The sequence below is a fragment of the Belonocnema kinseyi genome, chromosome 4 (assembly GCF_010883055.1).
Source record: "Belonocnema kinseyi isolate 2016_QV_RU_SX_M_011 chromosome 4, B_treatae_v1, whole genome shotgun sequence".
Classification (NCBI taxonomy): domain Eukaryota; kingdom Metazoa; phylum Arthropoda; class Insecta; order Hymenoptera; family Cynipidae; genus Belonocnema; species Belonocnema kinseyi.
In genome coordinates this window covers 74,335,129-74,355,899 of record NC_046660.1, presented here as the reverse complement: position 1 = coordinate 74,355,899, position 20,771 = coordinate 74,335,129, and the positions used below count along the sequence as shown (strand labels likewise).

The window sequence follows — 20,771 nt, the reverse complement described above, 5'->3', positions numbered from 1 at the left end:
AGTTCCCGTTTTTTAATTATTTATTTTTATGCGACGTTATGTAAATATAAAACACACGAACTTTTAACAGGAATATCAATCAAATACTTTTTAAATAAATAATTGTAATCAATTACAATTTTTCTTTGCGTGACATTTTATTTTTTTCCCGTTGTGGACTATTTTACAACTTTTTACAATGACAGAAAATGTACTTTTTAATGAACATTTAACATTTTTAACGACGGAACTCAGAAATTTAATCGTGAATGTTGACAATTTCTTGATAATGAAATTTTTTTAAACTTTCGTGTAAGGTTTGTTTTTTAGGCGTTTTATTATTATTTTTTATTTATTAAGTATTTATTTATTTTCTACAATTTTACAACGTTTAAGATAGATATAAAATGTAAATTTTTTTGAACATTTGCAATTTTTCATAAAGATGGAACTTAGAATTTTTTTCTTAACAAAAAATCAGTTCGAATTTAAAAAAAGTGCCATCGAATTTTTGTCACAGAATGCATTGTTTGTAAGTCTGAACTCATGAAACCTTAACATTTGTGGTTTCAAAAAGATATTCACCCAATATATTTCCACGCATGGAACATCCATGCGGGTATACGCATTCATTTCTTAATGAAATCAGAAAAAGTAATTAAGTTATAAACAAAGTTTAACAATTGTATTATTGCCAATCAGCGCCTGGCCAGCTACTATCTGAGCATTCGATCCTAAGATTTGTCCGATCAGAGCCCAGTCAGCCTTCGACTGGGGTTTTGACATAAATTTTGCCTGGCGAGTCTCCGACCAGTGCACGGCTAGGCTCTTAAAAAACAAACAGCCCGGTCAGTCCCCGACCAGAAATTTTGTTGTACCAGGGCTAATTCGGGCTATTTCCACACGGGAAGTACTCGAGCCATTTCTATATTGTCTTATACTGGTTTTATCTATAATGTTTTAGCGTGAAAAACAATTATAAAAAACTATTTATTTGAAATATTGATATCAGCGCGGATACACATATAAGCATCAACCCTCTTAATTAGTTCAAATTAAATTTTTCTGAAAATAGGTTGTCTAAAATAGGTTAGGTTGAACAATCTTTCGACGAACTCGACAATGAAGGATGTGTGGCTTAACAGAGTATTTCTCATGAATTCCCGACTGGGGCACGACGACACAAAACTCCACAAATTTTTTATTTTATTTATATGTGGGAGTCATTTTAATATTTCTAATTCGGAACAATGGCAGCGTGTTTACAATGAGTGACAGATAATTATATTTTCATGTTTCATTTCAGCCCCCTCGTGCTTTAATTAAGTTTTTTGAAACTATAAAAACTGGTGTTGGCTTTGTCAAGGCCAATTTTCAAATGGGGCAAAATATGGCAATTTCTGTACGGAATAAGAGTACATAGGATTGCGTAAATGTGATTGAAAAATATTGCATGAGATGGCAGAAGATTCCATGATACATTGCTGAAGATTGAATGAGATTGCATAATATTGCACGGGATTACATAAGATTGCAAGAAGTGCATGGAATTGCACGAAATTTAATAGTGATTGGTCGTAATTCTTTAGAGATTTGTACAGAATTGTATGGGATTAGAAGGGATTGCATTGGATTTCAGCATATTTCAGGAAATCGAACGGGATTTCACGAAATTACATGAGATTGGATATTGCAAAAGATTACATGCAGTCCATGCGATTTCAGGGAATTTGATAGAAACTGCGTGCAATTCGATTGCATTGTATCAGAAATGCATACAATTACTAGGGATTGTGGAAATTGTTGAATTGGATAGCAGAATATTGCATCAGATTGCACGAGATTTTACAGAGGCCGTAGAGATTGTATATTGACTGCATGATATTGCATGTGATTACAAAAGTTTTGGAAGGATTGTATGGAATTACAAAGGATTGCTTCAGATTTCAGATATTTCATAACATTAAAGAAAGAGAGAGAGAGAGAGCGTGTGCTCGTGTCTATGTTTGTATAGATCTGATTGGAGGAATTATAAATCCCTCAGATTTTTGGTGTACACTAGATTGCATGTGTGTGGCTCAAAAATATTGCATGAGATAATAAAGGAGAATACATAAGATTCCACGGCATTGCATGGGATTGCACGAAACTTCATATAGAGATCGCTCGATTTTTTATGGTGATTTTATAAAAATTATATCACATGCCAAGAATTTGCATTGGCCTGCAAATGGTTGCGTCAGATTTCATAAGAATGCAAGAGATTGTAAAATATTCCATTGGATAATGCAGGAGATTGCGTGAGAGTGCATGCGATTCCACGGGATTGTTTGAGGTTGCAAAAAGTACATGGAATTTTATGGAATTTTGTAGATATTGTAAAGAATTAAATTAAATTTTATAGAGATCGCTCACGCTTTTATGGAGATTGCATCGATTTTCCATAGATTAACAAGAGATTGCAAAGGATTACAAGGGATTGCATGAAATTAGATAGAACTGCATGGAATTTTCGGAGACTGCATGCGATTCTACAGAATTGTATCAAATTGCAAGGAGTGTATATGGGATTGCATAAAAGTCTATATATAAATCGCTCGAGATTTAGTAATGACTGCATCGAGGTATCATGGAATTATAAGAAATTGTAAATAATTGCACGGGATTGCCAATGATCAATCCCTCGAGTAAATTACACGGATTTTGTGTGTGTGTGTGTGTGCGCTTTGTCGCACGATTTATTGAGATTACAAAAAATTACATCGATATGTGCTTGAAAAAATGGCACACGTTAAAAAAATTGAGCTGTGACAGGGATATTATTCCTTTTTAAAGCTAAACATTTAGCTGAAAACGAACGAAGGAATTAAGAAAGATTCCTGGATCAGCGAAAATGAATATCCTTGACCATTTTCCATATACCAGGGATATCGTATAGTCAAACCCCTGATAAGTATAGCTATAATAGGGATTTTAAGAATAGGTGTCTGAAGGAATTATCGGAAGAGCGCCGGTACATTGTGGGAGCAGCGAAATAAAATGGCGATGGTCTAATCGGGAGCAGTGACAGTTCAGATTTACTTTGGACAATTAAACGCTTTTTACCACTTAAAATGTGCGAGCATGTTAATATTAAATATAATTTATGATGCGGTAATAATAATTTACAATGTTTTCGATTGTAGGCTATAACTATATTGAATTATCAAGAAACGCGATAAAAACAACAAACTTGACCTTCAAATGCATTATACGGATTTCAGGGAAATTCATTTTTGCGATACCAGACGAAAGATTGGCTGACTAAGCGGACACTTTCTTTGACTTTAATATATTCTCGATTCACTCGTTCGCCTCAAGAATTTTTTTTCCTCATATAAGATTGTAAAAGTATTCATGGAATATTGAAAGAGATTCCACGAGATTGTACGTGATTGCAAGAAGTGCCTAGGTTTGTATAAGATGGTATAGTGATGATTTGATATTTTATATGAACTGCACAGAAATTAGAAAGGATTAAAAGGGATTCGGTGGGAATCAAAGAGATTGTATAAGACTGGATGATATTCCACGGAATTTTATGAGATTCCAAGTAGTGTATTTCCCGAAATTTTATATTAGAGTTCACTCGCGAGTTTATAGACATCAGGATTGCTTATGATTACATGCTATTGTAAAATTTTGCGTGGGATTGCAAACGCTGGCACAAGATTGGATGATAATGGTTCAATTTGTCCACTGGATTTCTAGATTGCAGGAGACTGAAATAGATTACACTGAAAAAATTGCACGAGATTGCAAAGGATTCCACGGAATTGCATGATATTTCAAGCAGTGCCAATGGATTGCACGGAATTTTATCGAAATCGGTCGATATTTTCTGAAGATTGTAGATTCCATGATATTACAAAACATTGTCAATGATGTCTCTAGAGAAGTGACATGAATAAAAGTTCCATCAAAAATAAAGTTTTCAAAATAAAAAATTTTAATCAAAATATTGTTACACAAAAACTTGAATTTCGAAGAACCGAAAATGTCGACAATTCACAGAACTTGATAAAAAGCCCTCGCCGGAATGCGGCGATCCGGGTGTTCCATAACAAACCTTTATACGGATAAAAGTTTTCAATATTCGTAAAATTGAATCGGACGGGCTGCAGCACTCTAGTTCCCGTGCAGGAGGTGTGAAGTAGATCGCAAATCGGACCCAGGACGACCAGGACCTTCTCGATAAAATGAGAAGTACTCCGCGGTGTTGCGTTCTTCATCTGTGAGCGTGTGTTTACTTTGGTGAAGATCAAGCTCGCCCGTGTGAGGGAGGAAGCTCACACATCGTGGTATGGGCGAACTCGAGGAAGACAGCACAATATGAGGGTGGGGCGAAAAAGTGCTCCCAGTGGAGGGGGAAGGGCGGTCTGCGCACACGCCGCTTGTTACAAGTTCGGCTTCGCGCGGCGACGTTCAGTCTCGCCGGTTGCAATCCAGCGTAGATATACGTGCAATTACTCTGTCAAGAGTGCTTAAATCCGTGTGTTGCTCATGCCGCGTGGGATGTCCTCCATTCTTGACCTATCATCCATTAATCTAAATAATTTATCCAAAATATGAGGCTTTAAAGACTCGAAAAAAGTTGTTCTTACAATAAATAAGAATTCCGCCTTTCCGACTGGAGAACAATTCAAATCCTTGGCGGTTCACAGCCAAACCGCCCTTGGTGGCGATTAAACAGGATTAATTGTATGACAGTTGATAGTTTTTGTGGAGTGGTGTGTTTTTTGGATGACTTGAAGATTTTTCGATTATTTTTCGAGTCGTGTGTGCAATACCGGCTCGATGAAGCCCGACTTTGGTGAGTTGTGGAATTTGTGCAAAGAAAGTAGTGGACTGTTGGTGTGATTTCTGGTGAAGTGAAAAGTGAATAATAAGGAAAACTGAAGGGGCGAAATGGCGAAGTTAAAAATGACGCACCACCTGTGGCTAAAACTTGCCTTTGTTTTTGCAGCAATAATAGGTAAGTGTGGAGGCGTTTTGTTTTTGCATTATTGTCCTGGCGTGAACGAAATCGTATGGGGATTAGGGGAAGGCTGTCAATTGCAATTTCTGAAAGGTTTTTTTGTTCTTTATTTTTTTTTTTAGAGGGTTTATGTGTTTTTGTATTATGATGTCAGGCACAGAATATGTTGGATTGGGGAGCGAAATTCTCTACTGTTGGGGAAACAATTGATTGAGGCTCTGTAATAGTTTTATCTTCAGGGGAAAGTTGTCCACAACGGGTCTGTTTGAACTTTTATAGAAAACAAATTCAAAATTAAGACTTCTGCAAATATTTTTTTGTCAAAATAATTTTTGGTTTCTGTGTGTTTCCCTGCTATGCAAAAAACGCAATGTTTGGATACAAAAACATTAGTAGAACTTTACCCACATTTTGAAAAAATCTTTAATGAATTTTTTGGTGAATATTTGCTGGTTTTATAAAACATATGTTTTATATTTGGTATTCAAAATTATTCGCACTGTAAATAATTCCTTTTTTATGTACGTGAAAGGGAACGTGTTGTGTTTTGTTACGCGCTTAGACATAAGTGACTCGAATTTAAAAAAACCATTCAAATTTAAATACGTACTACAAATTGAAATTCTTTAAATAAGCCTTGAAATCATGTTATAAATTTTATTTGGATTCAGAGTTCAGATCAATGATCCCAAACTGCATAATTGTGTGCTTCTTAATATAAATCGCGAACAATTACCAAGATCGTTTATTACGATGAATGCAGCACAACATTCCAATCCTACATTCCATATTACGATCACACTAATAAATCTTTCGCTGCTGTAGTTCCCCATTGTTTAACATGAAATTGATGAGCAATTACAAATTTATATCGTGTATTATAATAGAGATAATAGCGACCTGAGAGATAATGTTTTTGGTTGATTATTATTTCCTCATAGAGCTTTAATCACATTTAACATGCAAAAAAGTCATTTACAAGACGTTTTTCCAGAATATTATTCTTACATATGTAGTGTGCGCGTATTCTGCGCAATAAATAAAATAATCCTCAGTATGCTTTTTTCAAAATTGGAACTTTTTATTATTTGGTGTTTCTTTGTATGGGCTTTTGGGCCCATTTAATAAGAAAACTGTTTTTCAATCTATGTATTTCGACGTAGCGGAAGTTTGCAAAATTTATAAACGAAAATAATTTTTTTAAATTTTATATATAATTTTCAAAATCCCTAGGTGTGTAAACTTAGTCAGCTATTCTCAATTATTTGGATTAAATTAATTTTTGTTTTACCTGTCACCAGGTGCAAATAATCACCAAAAGATATTTCGGAAATTTTATAATTTCATTTATAAACGTTGCAAACTTCAGCTACATATATTTCGACTCAAGTGGAACTCGTTTTTAGTGATTTATTTCTTACCAACACCGAAATTAAATTGTTGGTGATATACTTTTGATACAGGTATCAATGCAGGAAAAAAAACATAAATCTATAAATTAAATTGCAATGTGGACTCTGTTTCGTGTTGAATTTTTGGTTTAGAATATAATAGGTTTTATAGTATTCGAACAATTGAACAACGTGAGTAATCAAAATAATGTAATTAGTTTTAATTAATTGAAACCAATTCATGACGATTGTAAATTAGCTATGGAGGCATAATGAAACATAACGTACATACTTATAGAAACAATCAAAATATTAAACCATTTAAATAATGTATTGTTTGCAAAATAAAATTAATAAATTTATAATCACCAATGCAAAAATGTACAAAAACTAATGTATAGAAGGTTTTTAAAAATTATGTATTAAAAAAATAAAGATTGCAATTTTAAAATAAGAAAGTTTTCAACATTTTGAAAAACCGATAAGTGAAATAAATAAAAAAATAAATTCGACAATGAAGCCTATACACAAAAACACCAACTAATGTAATAACAGAAGGCTAATACAAATATCCACCATTAATGGAAATTTGGATTATTGAAACACACATTCAATAAAAAACTTTTTTTATTTAGAGTTTGTAAAAATGAAATATAGGTTCAAAACAGTTTTACAAAAAATGTAAACGTAAATAATGCTAATCAACTTTTTTTTGCAAACATTTTTTCCTCGGACGAGGTTTGGATCTTTCTGGTATGCAAATTTTAAAAATCTTCGTAGCGCTTCTGTCGAAGAAACTATTTTTATTTTTAAAATCTCTGGATTTTAAATATAATAGGACTTCTTTTTACCTAAATACTGAATTGAATAATTATGATGAAATTATATTTTGAAGCAAGAACTGTATAATCTGCAGAGGATTTGTACATTAAAAAAAAATTATGCAGCAAAATTTGTTGAAATATTTTATTTAATCACCGGTTCCACTTACGTTGTAATTAAATTATGCTAGAATGATTTTGAAATATATTTTTTTAATTGAAGAAAAGTTTTAAGTGTTGGAAAAAAAGTTGGTTTGGAATTTTTATTTCTTTAAAAAGTACTTTGATGTCAGGATAAATCCACATCCAATAAATATATAATTTAACTTCAAAGAAATTTTCGTTAAAGTTGCACGAGGCTTAAGGCAGCAACCTTTGTAACAATTTATGAACACTGCAATTTTTATAATCACTTGAAAACAGGAATACATTTTATTTTTGATTTTTTTTCAAAAATAGTTTAAAACGTGTGTCTTTTTTGGTTAAATTTGATTATATTTAAACAATAATTATACGCATACTTGAATTAAAAGCATAATTTTTAAAGAAATTTTAAAGAATGGCTTAGTATAATTCAATAATAATTCAATGTTTTATGTTTAGTAATATAGCAATGTTTTAAGTACTAAATTCATTTATTATAACGAGAAAATTCGATAGTTTGTGTGACCAAGCAAATTTGTAATATATACAGGTTTTTTTTTATTTTTTTAACGTTCATATAAAAATAATTTCCTCAATTTTTAAAATATACAAGTAATGCAAGTACCATTAACTCAGATAATGTTATGGATCAGAATTCACCCATTTTTCAGATCTTAGATTCGCTGAAAATTGGGAAATGTACTTTATTAAAAAACTGTTATTAATAAAATAGGTCAATTTATTCGTCTCGAATCATGAAGTTTTTTTCATTTTTACATTAAATTTTATTATGTAAATGAATAAAAAGTTTGCGATAAAATTGATTTAAAAAATATTATAAATGACAATCTTAATTTTCAATAAAATGTATTAATAGCATAGTTCAGTTGATTCACCTCGATTCAAGGAATCTTTTACATTCTCACATAAACTTTGCATTATGTTAATGACACAAGTTTTACTATAAAAATCTCATTTTTAAAGCTTTATAAAGTGCTTAAAAGAAATGTATTGAATAATTTAAGTAATCCTTGCAACAGTTTTGAGATATTAGAAGTGAAAATAAGCTCTGAAAACTTCATTAATTTATCGATAAGCATATTTATTTTGCATGTTAAAAAAAGAGTGAACATATTTATGAAGGTATTATTATTTAAAGTATGATCCATATTTATTCTCCTGACGGTGTAACTATGGATCAAAATAAAAGATTTTTTTCTTGGTTCCATATCATATGAATATCATATGTTTTGGTATTACAAAGTACAATAATAAAAATAATTTGACTTTTTAGCTTTTTTTAAATATGCCTAAGTATTATTAAAAAATTAATTTTCGCAAGTTTTATAAAGTGGAATCTTTTGAAAATAAATGTATTTGATACTTTTTATATTTTTCCATTATGTTCATACTATTTTATTATATAATTTTCAAAGGAGAATTACATGAATATTGAATTCAAAACAATCTTTTTCGAGGAAGCACAATGTTCATGAAATTATCATAGTTAATAATACATCTTATCATTAACTATTCCGAACTACTTTACAGTGGTTTCTGTTTATGATTACGTGCGTTTAAAACAACTCTTGCTTACGTACTATTAAAATAAATTTGGCAAAAATAATTGCCTGAGAAAAATGGATGTTATCCAATAAAAAATTCGAAATACTCGAAACTCGTAGAGGTTACTAACGTTAACTTGAATCTTATGAATTTCAATTTTCCTTTGCGAATTATGTATAGTCTCGCGTTCCTCTAGTTCGACAAAGCCATTGTTGAATTTGAGATATTATCCAACCGATTTAATGGGGAAGTCATAACTCTCACTTAGTCCATTTGATGGGTTCCTCTGCTTTAAGCTATATAGCTATATTATGAATTTTGAACTTTACTCTGTAATATTACGTTGATTTTGCAAAATCATGTGCGTAACTGATCATGCTCGAAAATTAATTATTTAAACAGTAAATATACGAAACCGCGAAAACATAGAATATTCCCAATCCAAATTGGCTATGAACGAAACATTGCTTGATTTAGATATTAATAGCAAAAAATCAACAAAATGGGAATTTTTTAAAAGATAGTAAAAAATTATCAAAAATATAAAACAACAATTTTAAATGAAATGAACGTCATCTCCAAAGCTGAAGTCACGCTGCATAACGAATAAAAAAAGTAGATGAAAAAAAGTCATCCACTCTCCGAAAGAAATTTTTTTGTACCAAATATACTGTTTTATTGAATGCACATGAAATTTGTTGAATCAAACCAATTTTGTTAACTCAACAACAAAATAACTGGCAAGAATATTGAATTAAGAATTTTAACATTTTAATTTTAAATTGTTTTATTCTATTTACTAAAGAGTCTGTGTTAAAAATATTATAAGCTTAAGATTCAGGGCTTGGAATTAGTTTTAATACAGATGGTCAGAGAAAATGAATAACTGGTCAGAGAAAAATGATAGGAAATTTGGATAGTGAATTTTTGCGGCCACATTGATATAATATTCTTTCTAGTAATGTATTTATTTTGCATTTTTATTCTGTTGCAAATATGTATTTTTATGTTCAAAATTAAATTGAAATATTTCCAGTTGGAAAGTTCGACTATTTTGTTGAAATTCGTTTTTTTTTTTAATTAATCTTTTTTTATTTGAGGGGTTTTTGATTTGAAATTAAAATCTCTCTGGGTTGAAATAAATACTATCATATTATTTGTTAAAATTCATGTTTTAGTGGAAAATTGAACTACTTGACTGAAGAATTAACCACTTTATTAACAAATAATTCATAGTATAAAAATTTAACTATTTCAGTTGAAGTTTCTTTATATTAGTTGAAAATGTACCTTTAGTTAAAAGTTGAACTAATTTGTTGAAAATTAATTATTTCTAAATTGAAAATTCAACTGCTTGTACAAAAGTTGAACTTTTTGGTTAAAAATTTACTTTTTTGGTGGAAGGTTCGACTAATTGGTTAAAACATTAACTATTGCGTTGAAAATTTTTTTATTTTTTTTAAATTAGTTTTTTAACTGAAAATCGAACTTTTCTATTTTTTGACATCTGATCTTTTTTAGTTTAAAATTTGCATTTTTAGTAGAATACTAATCTTTGTGGTATGAAATTTGCTCTTTTTGGTTAAGAATGAAATTTTCTGTTTGAAAATTACCTTTTTTTTGGAAAGTCATATTTTCGAGTTAAAAATTAATCTTTTTTGCCAAAAATTTTACATTCAGTTTGAAAGTTCAAAAGTTTGGACTAAATTCTATTTTATTTTTTGACTGCCAAATATTTATTTGTTGAAAATTCGTCTCTTTGGTGTGATATTGAACTCTTTGGTTGAACATTGAACTGTTTTGTTGAAAATATAATGTGCTTGAAGTTCTGAACGTTCAAATAAACGAATTTTTTTACTGATGAATTTGTAATCTATAAAAATGGCTAAAATGTTTGTTAATTTATATTGGAAATAATATATTTACTAAAATAAAATTATAATGCATTTTTTTTATTGTAGTTGGAACAATATTTCTGAATAAAATAGAATTGGGAAAAAATACTTCGTTTCTTTGAACGTTCAGAACTTTAGGTACATGAAAATTCTTTTTTTTTTAATGGCAATTTAACTTGTCCTTTTTTGCTTAAAAATATTATTTGGGTTTAAATACAAGGGTCTGTGGTTCAGGTTAAATCTATTTTGTTCGAAAATTCGAACATTTTGTTGTAAATTCAGCTCTATTGTTTATTAATGTTTGACTGGTTTGTTAAAAATTCGTTTTTTCTCTATCAAATAAAGCTATTTATTTGAAAATTCGTGTTATTAGTTTTTTAATTTATCTCTTTTGACAGTGATTCCGTCTGTACTTGGGTGAAACAACAACTATTACATTTGATGTTGAGAATTAAACTTTGTAGGTTGAAAGTCCTACTTTGTAAATTTAACTATTTTTATTTTGAATCGCATAAGTTTTAGGGTTGAAAATCTCTCTTTATAATTTGAAAATTTAACTGTTTTATTGGAAAATTAATTATTTGTTCTTTGACATATCAATTATCACAGTTTTTGTTAAGAATTTACCTGTTTGGTTAAAAAATTAATGACTTTGTTGATAATTTAGCATTTTTGTTGAAAGGAAATTTTGTTTCGTCAAAAAATCATCTTTTTGTTAAAAAATTTGTTCTTTTGGATTTAAAATTTATCTCTAATGATAGAAAAGTAATCTTTTTTGGTTGAAATAAATAAATTTGAAATTATAAAATTTTAATCCAAAATTTTTTATTCCGTTTATAAAAGATTTTACGTGAAAAATGTTTTAAGATTAAAATGCTTATCTTTTAATATTAATGGTCAGGCAGAAATCATTGAATTTTGAAAATCGAGTTTAGCAGCCATCCTGTGTAGTTATTTTTATTTGTATTCAGAGTTCACACTTTTTACGAAAGTTCGCGCATTATTATTTTCACAATTTTCACTAAAAATGAGAAAGTAAAAAATAAAATAAACAAACTGGAAAGGTGTTAGTGGATCCCATCTTGCTTGGCCGTTCGAGTGAGTTAAGTCAGTTTGTAAAATTCGCTAGATGGTTAATGCGTCGTAAGGCAGGCTTTTCGGTTTCACCCTCTGACTGGGTGGATTATACTTGACTTCAGCAGTCAAAAGTAACTGCTTATGTATGTGTATATGAATGTGCATATGACTGTGTGTAAGTATCTTCGAATAGAAGAAACCTCCTCGAGTTATGTCTGTTTTTATGAACAAAAACGTGGAGGCGAAAGAGCGAGAAAAACAAAATGGGACGATGACAAAGGACGAGATCTGGAAGCGGAAGGGCGGCAGGATTCAAATGAGACTGTTCACCCGCAGTTCTAGTTTCATGCTTATGACCAAGCTGAGACCAAAGGGACGAAAGATCAAGCTTGGTACAACACCTCGAAAGAGAGGCGGTCGCAATTAGAATTTTCCTCTAAAGGAAGTGAGTTTGCGTCTTTTGCAGAACGCTTAAACCGTCCTCTGTGCTATGCAAACGCCTTAGAATCGATTAATTCTGTCGTGCTACTCCTCGTGATTCGTCAACGGAAAGCAATTAAGACGAAAATCTTGCCGTTTTAGAATTTTTTTAATTTAGGAAGTCCCATTTTTAAGAGAAAAAAATGCCAATAGCAGAAATCACATTTCGTTCCTCGTTTTACCTCATTCACCACTAGAACACATAAAATCAAAAAAATGTGACGAATTCCTGAAAGTATAACCATGAATCTAACAATAAAATTTGGAAAACCACCATAAAATGTTCTTGTTGCAACCTGAGAAAAATTAATGATTTTCCTAAACAAGAAAAGAAAAAAATTATTTTGTTGGATAAAAATAAAAAAAAACGAAAGAAAAATGAGAGGGCATGGAGAGAGCATCGTGATTTCGCTGCTGTTCTTGCCTGCTCGAATTTTTTTTTTTTGCCTTTATAAGGGTGCTCTATGAGTACCGAAACGTTGGTGATTATTTTTTACAAATTTTTTTTATTGTGATTCAATAATAATAAAAGTAAAAAAGAGGAAAGAAATAAAAAAAGAGAAGGAAGAGGATTTGGTTGGTAGCCTTCTAATTTTTTCCCAACTTATTATTTTTGTCCAAAAAAAAGATGTTTTTTTTCTTTCCTTTTTTAGGATTTTTTTTTATGGTGATGTAAGAACCTTTAAGGTGGTTGTCCGAATTTGGTCGATAGATTCTTGTTTTTATTTTCATAAATTCCGCCCATTAACTTGATTATTGTAAGTTAACTATGATTTGAAATTTGATTTTAATCTCATTTACATTTCTTGAATTCAAAAATCGAGAATTTCGGCCAAAATTCGTGCTTTTCTTTCTCTGTTTACAAAGTTTTCATTTATTTTTTATGAAATCATAAACAGAAATTCAAGTTATTAGACAACAAGAATTTTTGGAAGAGATTATTTTTAATGGTATTAATTTCAAGTACTGGGGCTTACATACATGGCGAATCGAATGCTATCCGAATTGCACAATAGCAGGAGTGAAGCCATTATACAGGGGTATTTTCATATTTTGCGGTTTTAAAGTTGCATTCGGATCGGCCATTCGGTCAAGTCCGTGCATCTTCGGATCAAGTTTATCATAGTGTCGATGGCTGCGTTCGAAACTTCAAATGGATACAAGTGTCAAAACAATATAGGTTATGTAACATAGTAATTACAAATAATAAAAGTGTTTAATTAATAATGAAATGAGACATGTGAACTGAGAAGTAAACGTCAATTTTTTTCCTGTCCCAATAATATTATGGAATGTCTCCTGAGTGATAAATACTATAAAATAGTAATAATATTCTGGGCTTCCAGTGGGCGAAGAGTGAATTGTGTTTACCACTTCTTTACGGCATAAAAACAGGTATGTTATGAATAGACAGGATATGTTTTAAATAAAGGGAATGAAATATTACATGCGTAAACTTTAAATTGACATTACCTACCAAAAAGATATCTCGAAGCAATTTAACTTGCCCGAATTTTAATTGATACAATTTTTAGGGATTTTAAAAATTTTAGAATATGTTTTCTCTGAACCTCATCTCAAAATTGGGTTTGATCAACCAATAAAATAAATTAAACACTTATTGGTGATAGAATTGTACCAGTAATAAATCTTGAAGAAAAATTTTAGGCCGATATTTGCATTCCAATTTTTTTTTTATTCTATTTTTGAACTTCCTATATCTAGATCTGATTTCCAAATTGGCATTTGATCAGCACATAAAATCAATTTTAAGTAATTTTGATGGTATCGGTGTATCAAAAAAAATTCTCGAAATATTTTGACTAGCCCGGATTATAATTAATAAAGTTTCTAGTGATTATTTTTATTTTAAAAAATGTTTTCTCTGGATCAACTTTTTCTTTCAATTATTGTATTTTCGAAATTGCTATCTCTGAATATGTTTTGCAAACTGGCATTTGATCAGTCCCTAAAATCAATTTTAAGTAATTTTGAGGGTATCGGTGTATCAAAAAGAAAATCTCGAAGCAATTTGACTGACCCGGATTATAATTAATAAAGTTTTTAGCAATTTTATTATTTTAGAAAATGTTTTCTCTGGACGTCATCCCAAAATTTGCTTCGATCAACCAATAAAATAAATTAAAGACTGGATGGTGATAGGATTGTATCAGTAATAAATCTAGAAGTGAAATTTATGAAGGAATTTTCATTCCAATTTTGTTTTTAAATTATTCCATTCTCGAAATTGCTATACCTAGATCTGATTTCCAAACTGGCATTTGATCAGCCGCTAAAATCAATTTTAAGTCATTTTGATGGTATCGGTGTATCCAAAAAAATGTCGAAGCACTTTAACAATCCCATATTTTAATTAGTAAAGTTTTAGGCATTTTTTTTATTTTAGACAATGTTTTCTCTCGGCCTCATCTCAAAAATTCGTTTGATCAACTACTGAAATAAATTAAAAATTTGCTCAGGATAATAGTGCATCGAAAAAAAATGTAGAAGCGAAATATTAGGTCGGAATTTTTATTCCAATTTTTTTAGATATTGTCCTATAATTATCTATTTTATCAGGCCTGATAAACCTATACCATAAATTAACTCAGAAGTAATTTTAGGGGCTGATGAAATGCCTGTTTGCAAACCATATCCAGATAAAGCAATTTCGAAAATACAATAATTCAAAGAAAAAGTTGGTCCAAAGAAAACATTTTCTAAAATAAAAATAATACATAAAAAGTTTAATAATTAAAATTTGGACTTGTTCAATTGCTTCGAGATTTTTTTTGATACACCGATACCATCAAAATGATTAAAAATTTATTATAGGTGCTGATCAAATGCCAATTTGGAAATCAGATCTAGATAAAGCAAGTTCAAAAATAGAATAATTAAAAAAAATTGGAATGTAAATATCGGCCTAAAATTTCTCTTACAGATTTATTACTCGTACAATCTTATCACCAACAAGTGTTTAATTTATTTTATTAGTTGATCAAACCAAATTTTGAGATGAGGTTCAGAGAAAACATATTCTAAATTTAAAAAATCCCTAAAAATTGTATCAATTAAAATTCGAGCAAGTTAAATTGCTTCGAGATATCTTTTTGATACGCCTATACCATTCAAATGAGTCGGATAATTAATTTTAGGCTGATCAATCCCCAGTCTTGGGATAAGGTCCCGAGATAACGATTTTTCAACAATGTTGATTGAAATGCACCAATTCCGTCTGCATTTCCTGACGTGTATTTCTTCTGGGATCGATCTGTGAAAAAATAATGGTAATCAATTATTAAATTAAGAAATAATGTTTATTGAAATATTTAATGAGTAATGATTGTTAAATTGTTAATAAGTAATTATTATTTAAATTATTACTGTTGACACTGCCAGTGATAAACATACAAAACCACAAAACATTTCTTTGGTAAAGAATAATCAATCGAAAGTATAATAAACATGCCGGGCCGATCTGTCATTATTTCGAGGTTATGGTCATATTCACCTGTTTGCCCTAATCGCTGTAAGTAAATGTAGGTAATGTCAATTTAAAGTTTACGCGTGTAATATTTCATTTACTTTATTTAAAAAATCTGTCTATTCATAACATACCTGTTTTTATGCCTTAAATAAGCGGTAAACACAATTCACTCTTCGCCCACTGGAAGCGCAGAATATTATTACTATTTTATAGTATTTGTCACTCAGCAGACATTCCATAATGTTATTGACACATAAAAAAATTGACGTTTACTTCTCAGTTTATATGTCTCATTTCATTACTAATTATACACTTTTATTATTTGTAATTACTATGTAACATAACCTATATTGTTTTGACACTTGTATCCATTGGAAGTTTCGAACGCAACCTTGGACACTATGATAAACCTGATCCAAAGGTGCACGGACTTGACCGAATGGCCGATCCGAATTCAACTTTAAAGGCGCGAAATGTAAAAATACCCCTGTATAATGGCTTCTCCCCTGTTATTGTGCAATTCGGCTAGCATTAGATTCCCCATGTATGTAAGCCCGAGCGTGTCCACCCTGTATATTCTTAGGTAGTTTATTTGTTAATTTTGTATATTCAAAGAACTTCGTTGACAGCGAAGAAATCATGAAATGATGATATTTTCATAAAAAAGGGGAATAACTTGTTTAAAATAAATTAAGGTTTATAATGTATATAAATCCAAATAAAAATTTAACCGCTTCAAATTGTAAATATATTTCAAGATATATTTTTAATTACATAGTTTAATTTTCAACGAAAACATGAATTTTTGATCAAGGAGCTGAACGTTTAAATGAATAGCTGAATTTTTCACCAAAAATTATTAATTTTCAACAAAAAAGTTCATTTTCACCAAATTTTTTAATTTTGTATTAAAGTTTGGGATTATCATTTTCAACTAAAAACAAAATTCAAAAAATATTTCAGGTAGGAAGATTTTTCTGTAAAAGTAAAATGTCAACCAAATTGTTGAAGGTTTAAGCCAAATAGTCCAATTTCCTGCAAAACAGTTTGTATAATTTTGGAACCCGATAATATGAATTTTTATAGCAAAAAGACAAATTTTCAACCAAAAAGGATGACTTTTTAACAAAATTGCCGAATCAAAAAAAAAAAATAACTTCTCAGCTAAGTAATAACTGTTTTGACAAAAAATTTGAATCTTTAACGAAAAATTAAAATTTCAATATTTGAACACAAAAATATCTTAATTTTAAATAAAAGAATAGTTGAGCTTAACCAAAAATATTTTTTTTTCGGAAAAATATGTAAATTTTCAACCAGAGCCTCCGTGCAGAAATTGCCCAACTTATTCCCAAGTTCCGATCTTGGTCCGATCGGATTTTCCACATGTGGCCGCAAGGAGGCAGAAAGTGTCGCTCGCGTCGGAACCACGTCGGGTCGGGTTAGGTTAGACAAGATTATGTCAAATTCACTGTTGTCGTAATATTGTTTTGTTTGCATCGAACTTAATATGACAAAAGCAAAAAGTACATTGCGAGTTCGGCAGCACAGGATTGTTAGTGGAATTTCTTATATCCGCAATGAAGACGAAGATAAACTGATAAACTATACCCTACGACTGACAGTTTTCGAGATAATGTACGATAAATATGAAAAAACGCAGAAATACTGCAAACTGTTTAACAGTTCGACATAAATTGTATGAAGAAATTATAAAAATTATAAAATTATAACAACAATATGTATTTTTGAAAAATCTAAAATTTGTACTTCTTTTTGGAATATTGTTATAAAAGATTCTTCAGATATTTATATAGTCAAGGTTATACATCGCGAAATTAGTGACTTTTGCGATTAGGGACGTCCTACTTCATTTGTTCCTCTCAAACTGCACAAAAACCATTTCCATTCCTAAAGTTGTACGTCAAATTCCAATGCCTTCACATTACTTTATACAAAATATATGAAATTCCTCATTAGTAACATTATAGATTACATCGTTTTAATATTTCCTCGAACATAACTTCACTTTTAAAATATCATTCAATTGTTTTTTAAAACACAATAGTTATTTCCGAAATACAAACTCTTAAAGATAAATTAAAGGAATACAAACAGATCAATAATGTAGGATATTGAAAAATTTAAGTTTTGTAAAACACAAAGTCTGAAAAAAAGATTAATAAAAACTTTTTAAAATGTACTGATCATAGAAATGAAAAATTAAAGAGGCCACATCTGGGCCATATCTGGCCCCCATTTTTGATTCCCAAATCTGGGCCCTGTCGCGTAGGGCGTTTAATTTACGGTCTGGCTATAGACAGATTACCCTATCGGGGCCACATTTTCCCGACCGGCGCCCCACCAACATTTCTACACTGACTAGGGCGCGCCACTATTGGTTCTCGTGCTTCGCGCTCGATAATATATTTATCCCGCGCTTCGCGCTTGATATTGTATTTGCTTCGCGCTACATCTTCCAGGACAGACTTTTTAAAACTAAAAGTTAAGGTATCGACAATAGTAATTTGGTGATTGTGAATTCTCTTTTGTTAAAACTCCTTCGGCTTTAAAGAACACATTCTCATCACGTATCTCATTCTTCATTCCGATAAATGTATATTATTATAATTCGAAACTTGCATTGGTATTAAAACAGACGGAATTTTATTGTCCCGTTTAAAAAAATGTGCATTCTTTTTAAAAAATTTGGTTATTTAATGTTTTATTGCAACTTTTGTCCTTTTTCCATAAACTGAATTTGCTCATTTCAAATTTTTTCTTTATGATTTAAACTTCAAACCGAAGGGCCTATGACAAAGCCACCGAACGCGTCCTCGGGTTGCGGATAGAGGGTCCCTGTACCAGGGGTTTCTGCTGAATATGGTTACAAAAATAAATAGGCAGTCGCGGACAATTGTCCAGGGGTGGTCAATTTTTGTCCAAAAAAGTTGCTTTTTTCCCACTGTGGGTCGCCCGGTATCCCAGAGTCACAGTTCTAGACACCTCACCCAGGTGCCATTCAGCTTTCGGAACGGTTTTCACACCACCACTTCGGAGTTTATTCCTGGACAATTGTTCAGGGGTGGTCCGGAAGAAATAAACTCTCAAGTAGAGGTGTGAAAACCGTGCCGAAAGCTGAATGGCACCTGGGTGAGGTGTCTAGAACGGTGATTCTGGGATACCGGGCGATCTCTCAGAGTACGCAGCCTTATCCATGCATGCGCGGCTCTACAAGGATAAATGAACCCCTTTCCCTAGCTTCTCGTGGGAACAACAATGACAACACCAAACATAGTTGTAGTAAGTGCGGTTCAAAACAACAGAACGCGCAGGGCTCCCGACCATGGGTCGGCCAACAATGCTGACCAATCTAGAGCTGGGCGAGCCAATGAAAATGGATTCAATACGATGGATCGGCGGGATCTCGTGACCTTTGGGTGGACGGAGCAACTGAATCACGACTTGCCAGACTGCTACGATGCGAGTGTGGCCCGTGAACGGGGTTACATGGCACGGCTGCATGTGCTGTGGTGCGAGAAACACCCGGAGCTATCGCACTTTTCGCAGCAACGTCTGTAAAACCATGCTGAACTACTCTGAAAAAGGAGCTATGTAAGCGGAACGCCTACTCTACCACAGCTAGAACAAGCCGGCAACAGAGAAAGAGAGGCGACACTAAGACCAACCGTGGGCAGACATCCACTAGAGGAAGAGCGATGCTTTATGACCCGGAGAAACATTCACACCAAGGTTTCTGTCAAGCCTAAAGATCTGGCTGAAATGGATGCCGAGCTTCGTGGACATTTTTCCGGAGAATACGACCTCTGGGCTATCAATTATTATGTGTATAATGCAGCGAGAGCTTTGGTCGATGCGAACCGTAAAGCAAAACCAACGTTTGATCATAAGACCAAAAGACGAATGCATCAACTTGCCATAAAGATAGGCTATGCAAGACAGTACGCGTCCCGCATTCAGTGTGTGATTGACTACATCACATCTGACAGGAATTTTACCGCCAAGGTTCGAAAGTTCTCGCGGGAACTCCGGACCCGTTATCACACACTTAACAAGTCAAAGCTGCTGACCATCAGGCAGCATATTGTTGAGAGAATACGGATACTATCTGACCCTAAGAGAAGTCTAGAGCGGAGGGAGAGGTGGGTCAGAGAAAAGCAATAGTTTCTCTCTGACTCATCTCGACTCTTCCAAAACCCTCCAGTTACTGTCGAACACCCACCCAAACCAGAGAAGGTCGAAGTATTTTGAAGAGAAGTCTAAGAAGTGCAGCATTGACTGGACGAAGACTCAGAAAATATAAATAGCTTCAAGGAGTTATGTGTTGCCCTCATAAAACCTGATTAAGAATGCCCACACATCACTACCCAGGAGCTGAAAAAAGTATTAAGAGGGATGAAGAACTATTCCGCACCGGGACCAGATTGTATCAAAACCTTCTGGTGGAAGAAGTTTTCTTCAACCCATCAGCATTTGGCCTGTATTTTCTCCTCATATTTAGAGTCGGAAGAGCCGATTCTAGAGTGGTTGGTGGAAGGACGCACAATACTTCTGCCGAAAATAGGCAACTTAGCTGACCCGAAGAATTACAGGCCAATAACTTGTCTGAACACGCTTTATAAGATATTCACAGCTATCCTAAATGATAGGATTGTTCGGGCAATTGAACCTGTATGGCAAGAATTGTATGAACAACGAGGGTCAAAGAAAGGCGTACCCGGATGTTGGGAGAACCTGCTTATCGATAGGTGTATCTGCAAAGATGCAGCATTCTACCAGCGTGACCTGTCGATGGCCTGGATTGATTATCGGAAAGCTTTCGATTCGACCTCCCATAGACTTATCATCTGTCTGTTGGAAATCTTAAAGGTTCATCCGCAAATAGTTAGG

The 20,771-nt window shown here is 32.1% G+C and overlaps 1 protein-coding gene across 2 annotated transcripts in view; it reads left to right on the top strand.

Moving 5' to 3' along the window:
• The first annotated feature begins 4,451 nt into the window (after positions 1–4,451).
• LOC117171815 overlaps positions 4,452–20,771 on the top strand; it is a 432,578-nt gene continuing 416,258 nt past the window's right edge. For both annotated transcript variants that reach the window (XM_033359445.1, XM_033359444.1), the window contains exon 1: positions 4,452–4,993. In XM_033359445.1, coding sequence (XP_033215336.1) covers positions 4,927–4,993 — 67 coding nt within the window. In that variant the 5' untranslated portion in view covers positions 4,452–4,926. The remainder of the gene's footprint in view (positions 4,994–20,771) is intronic.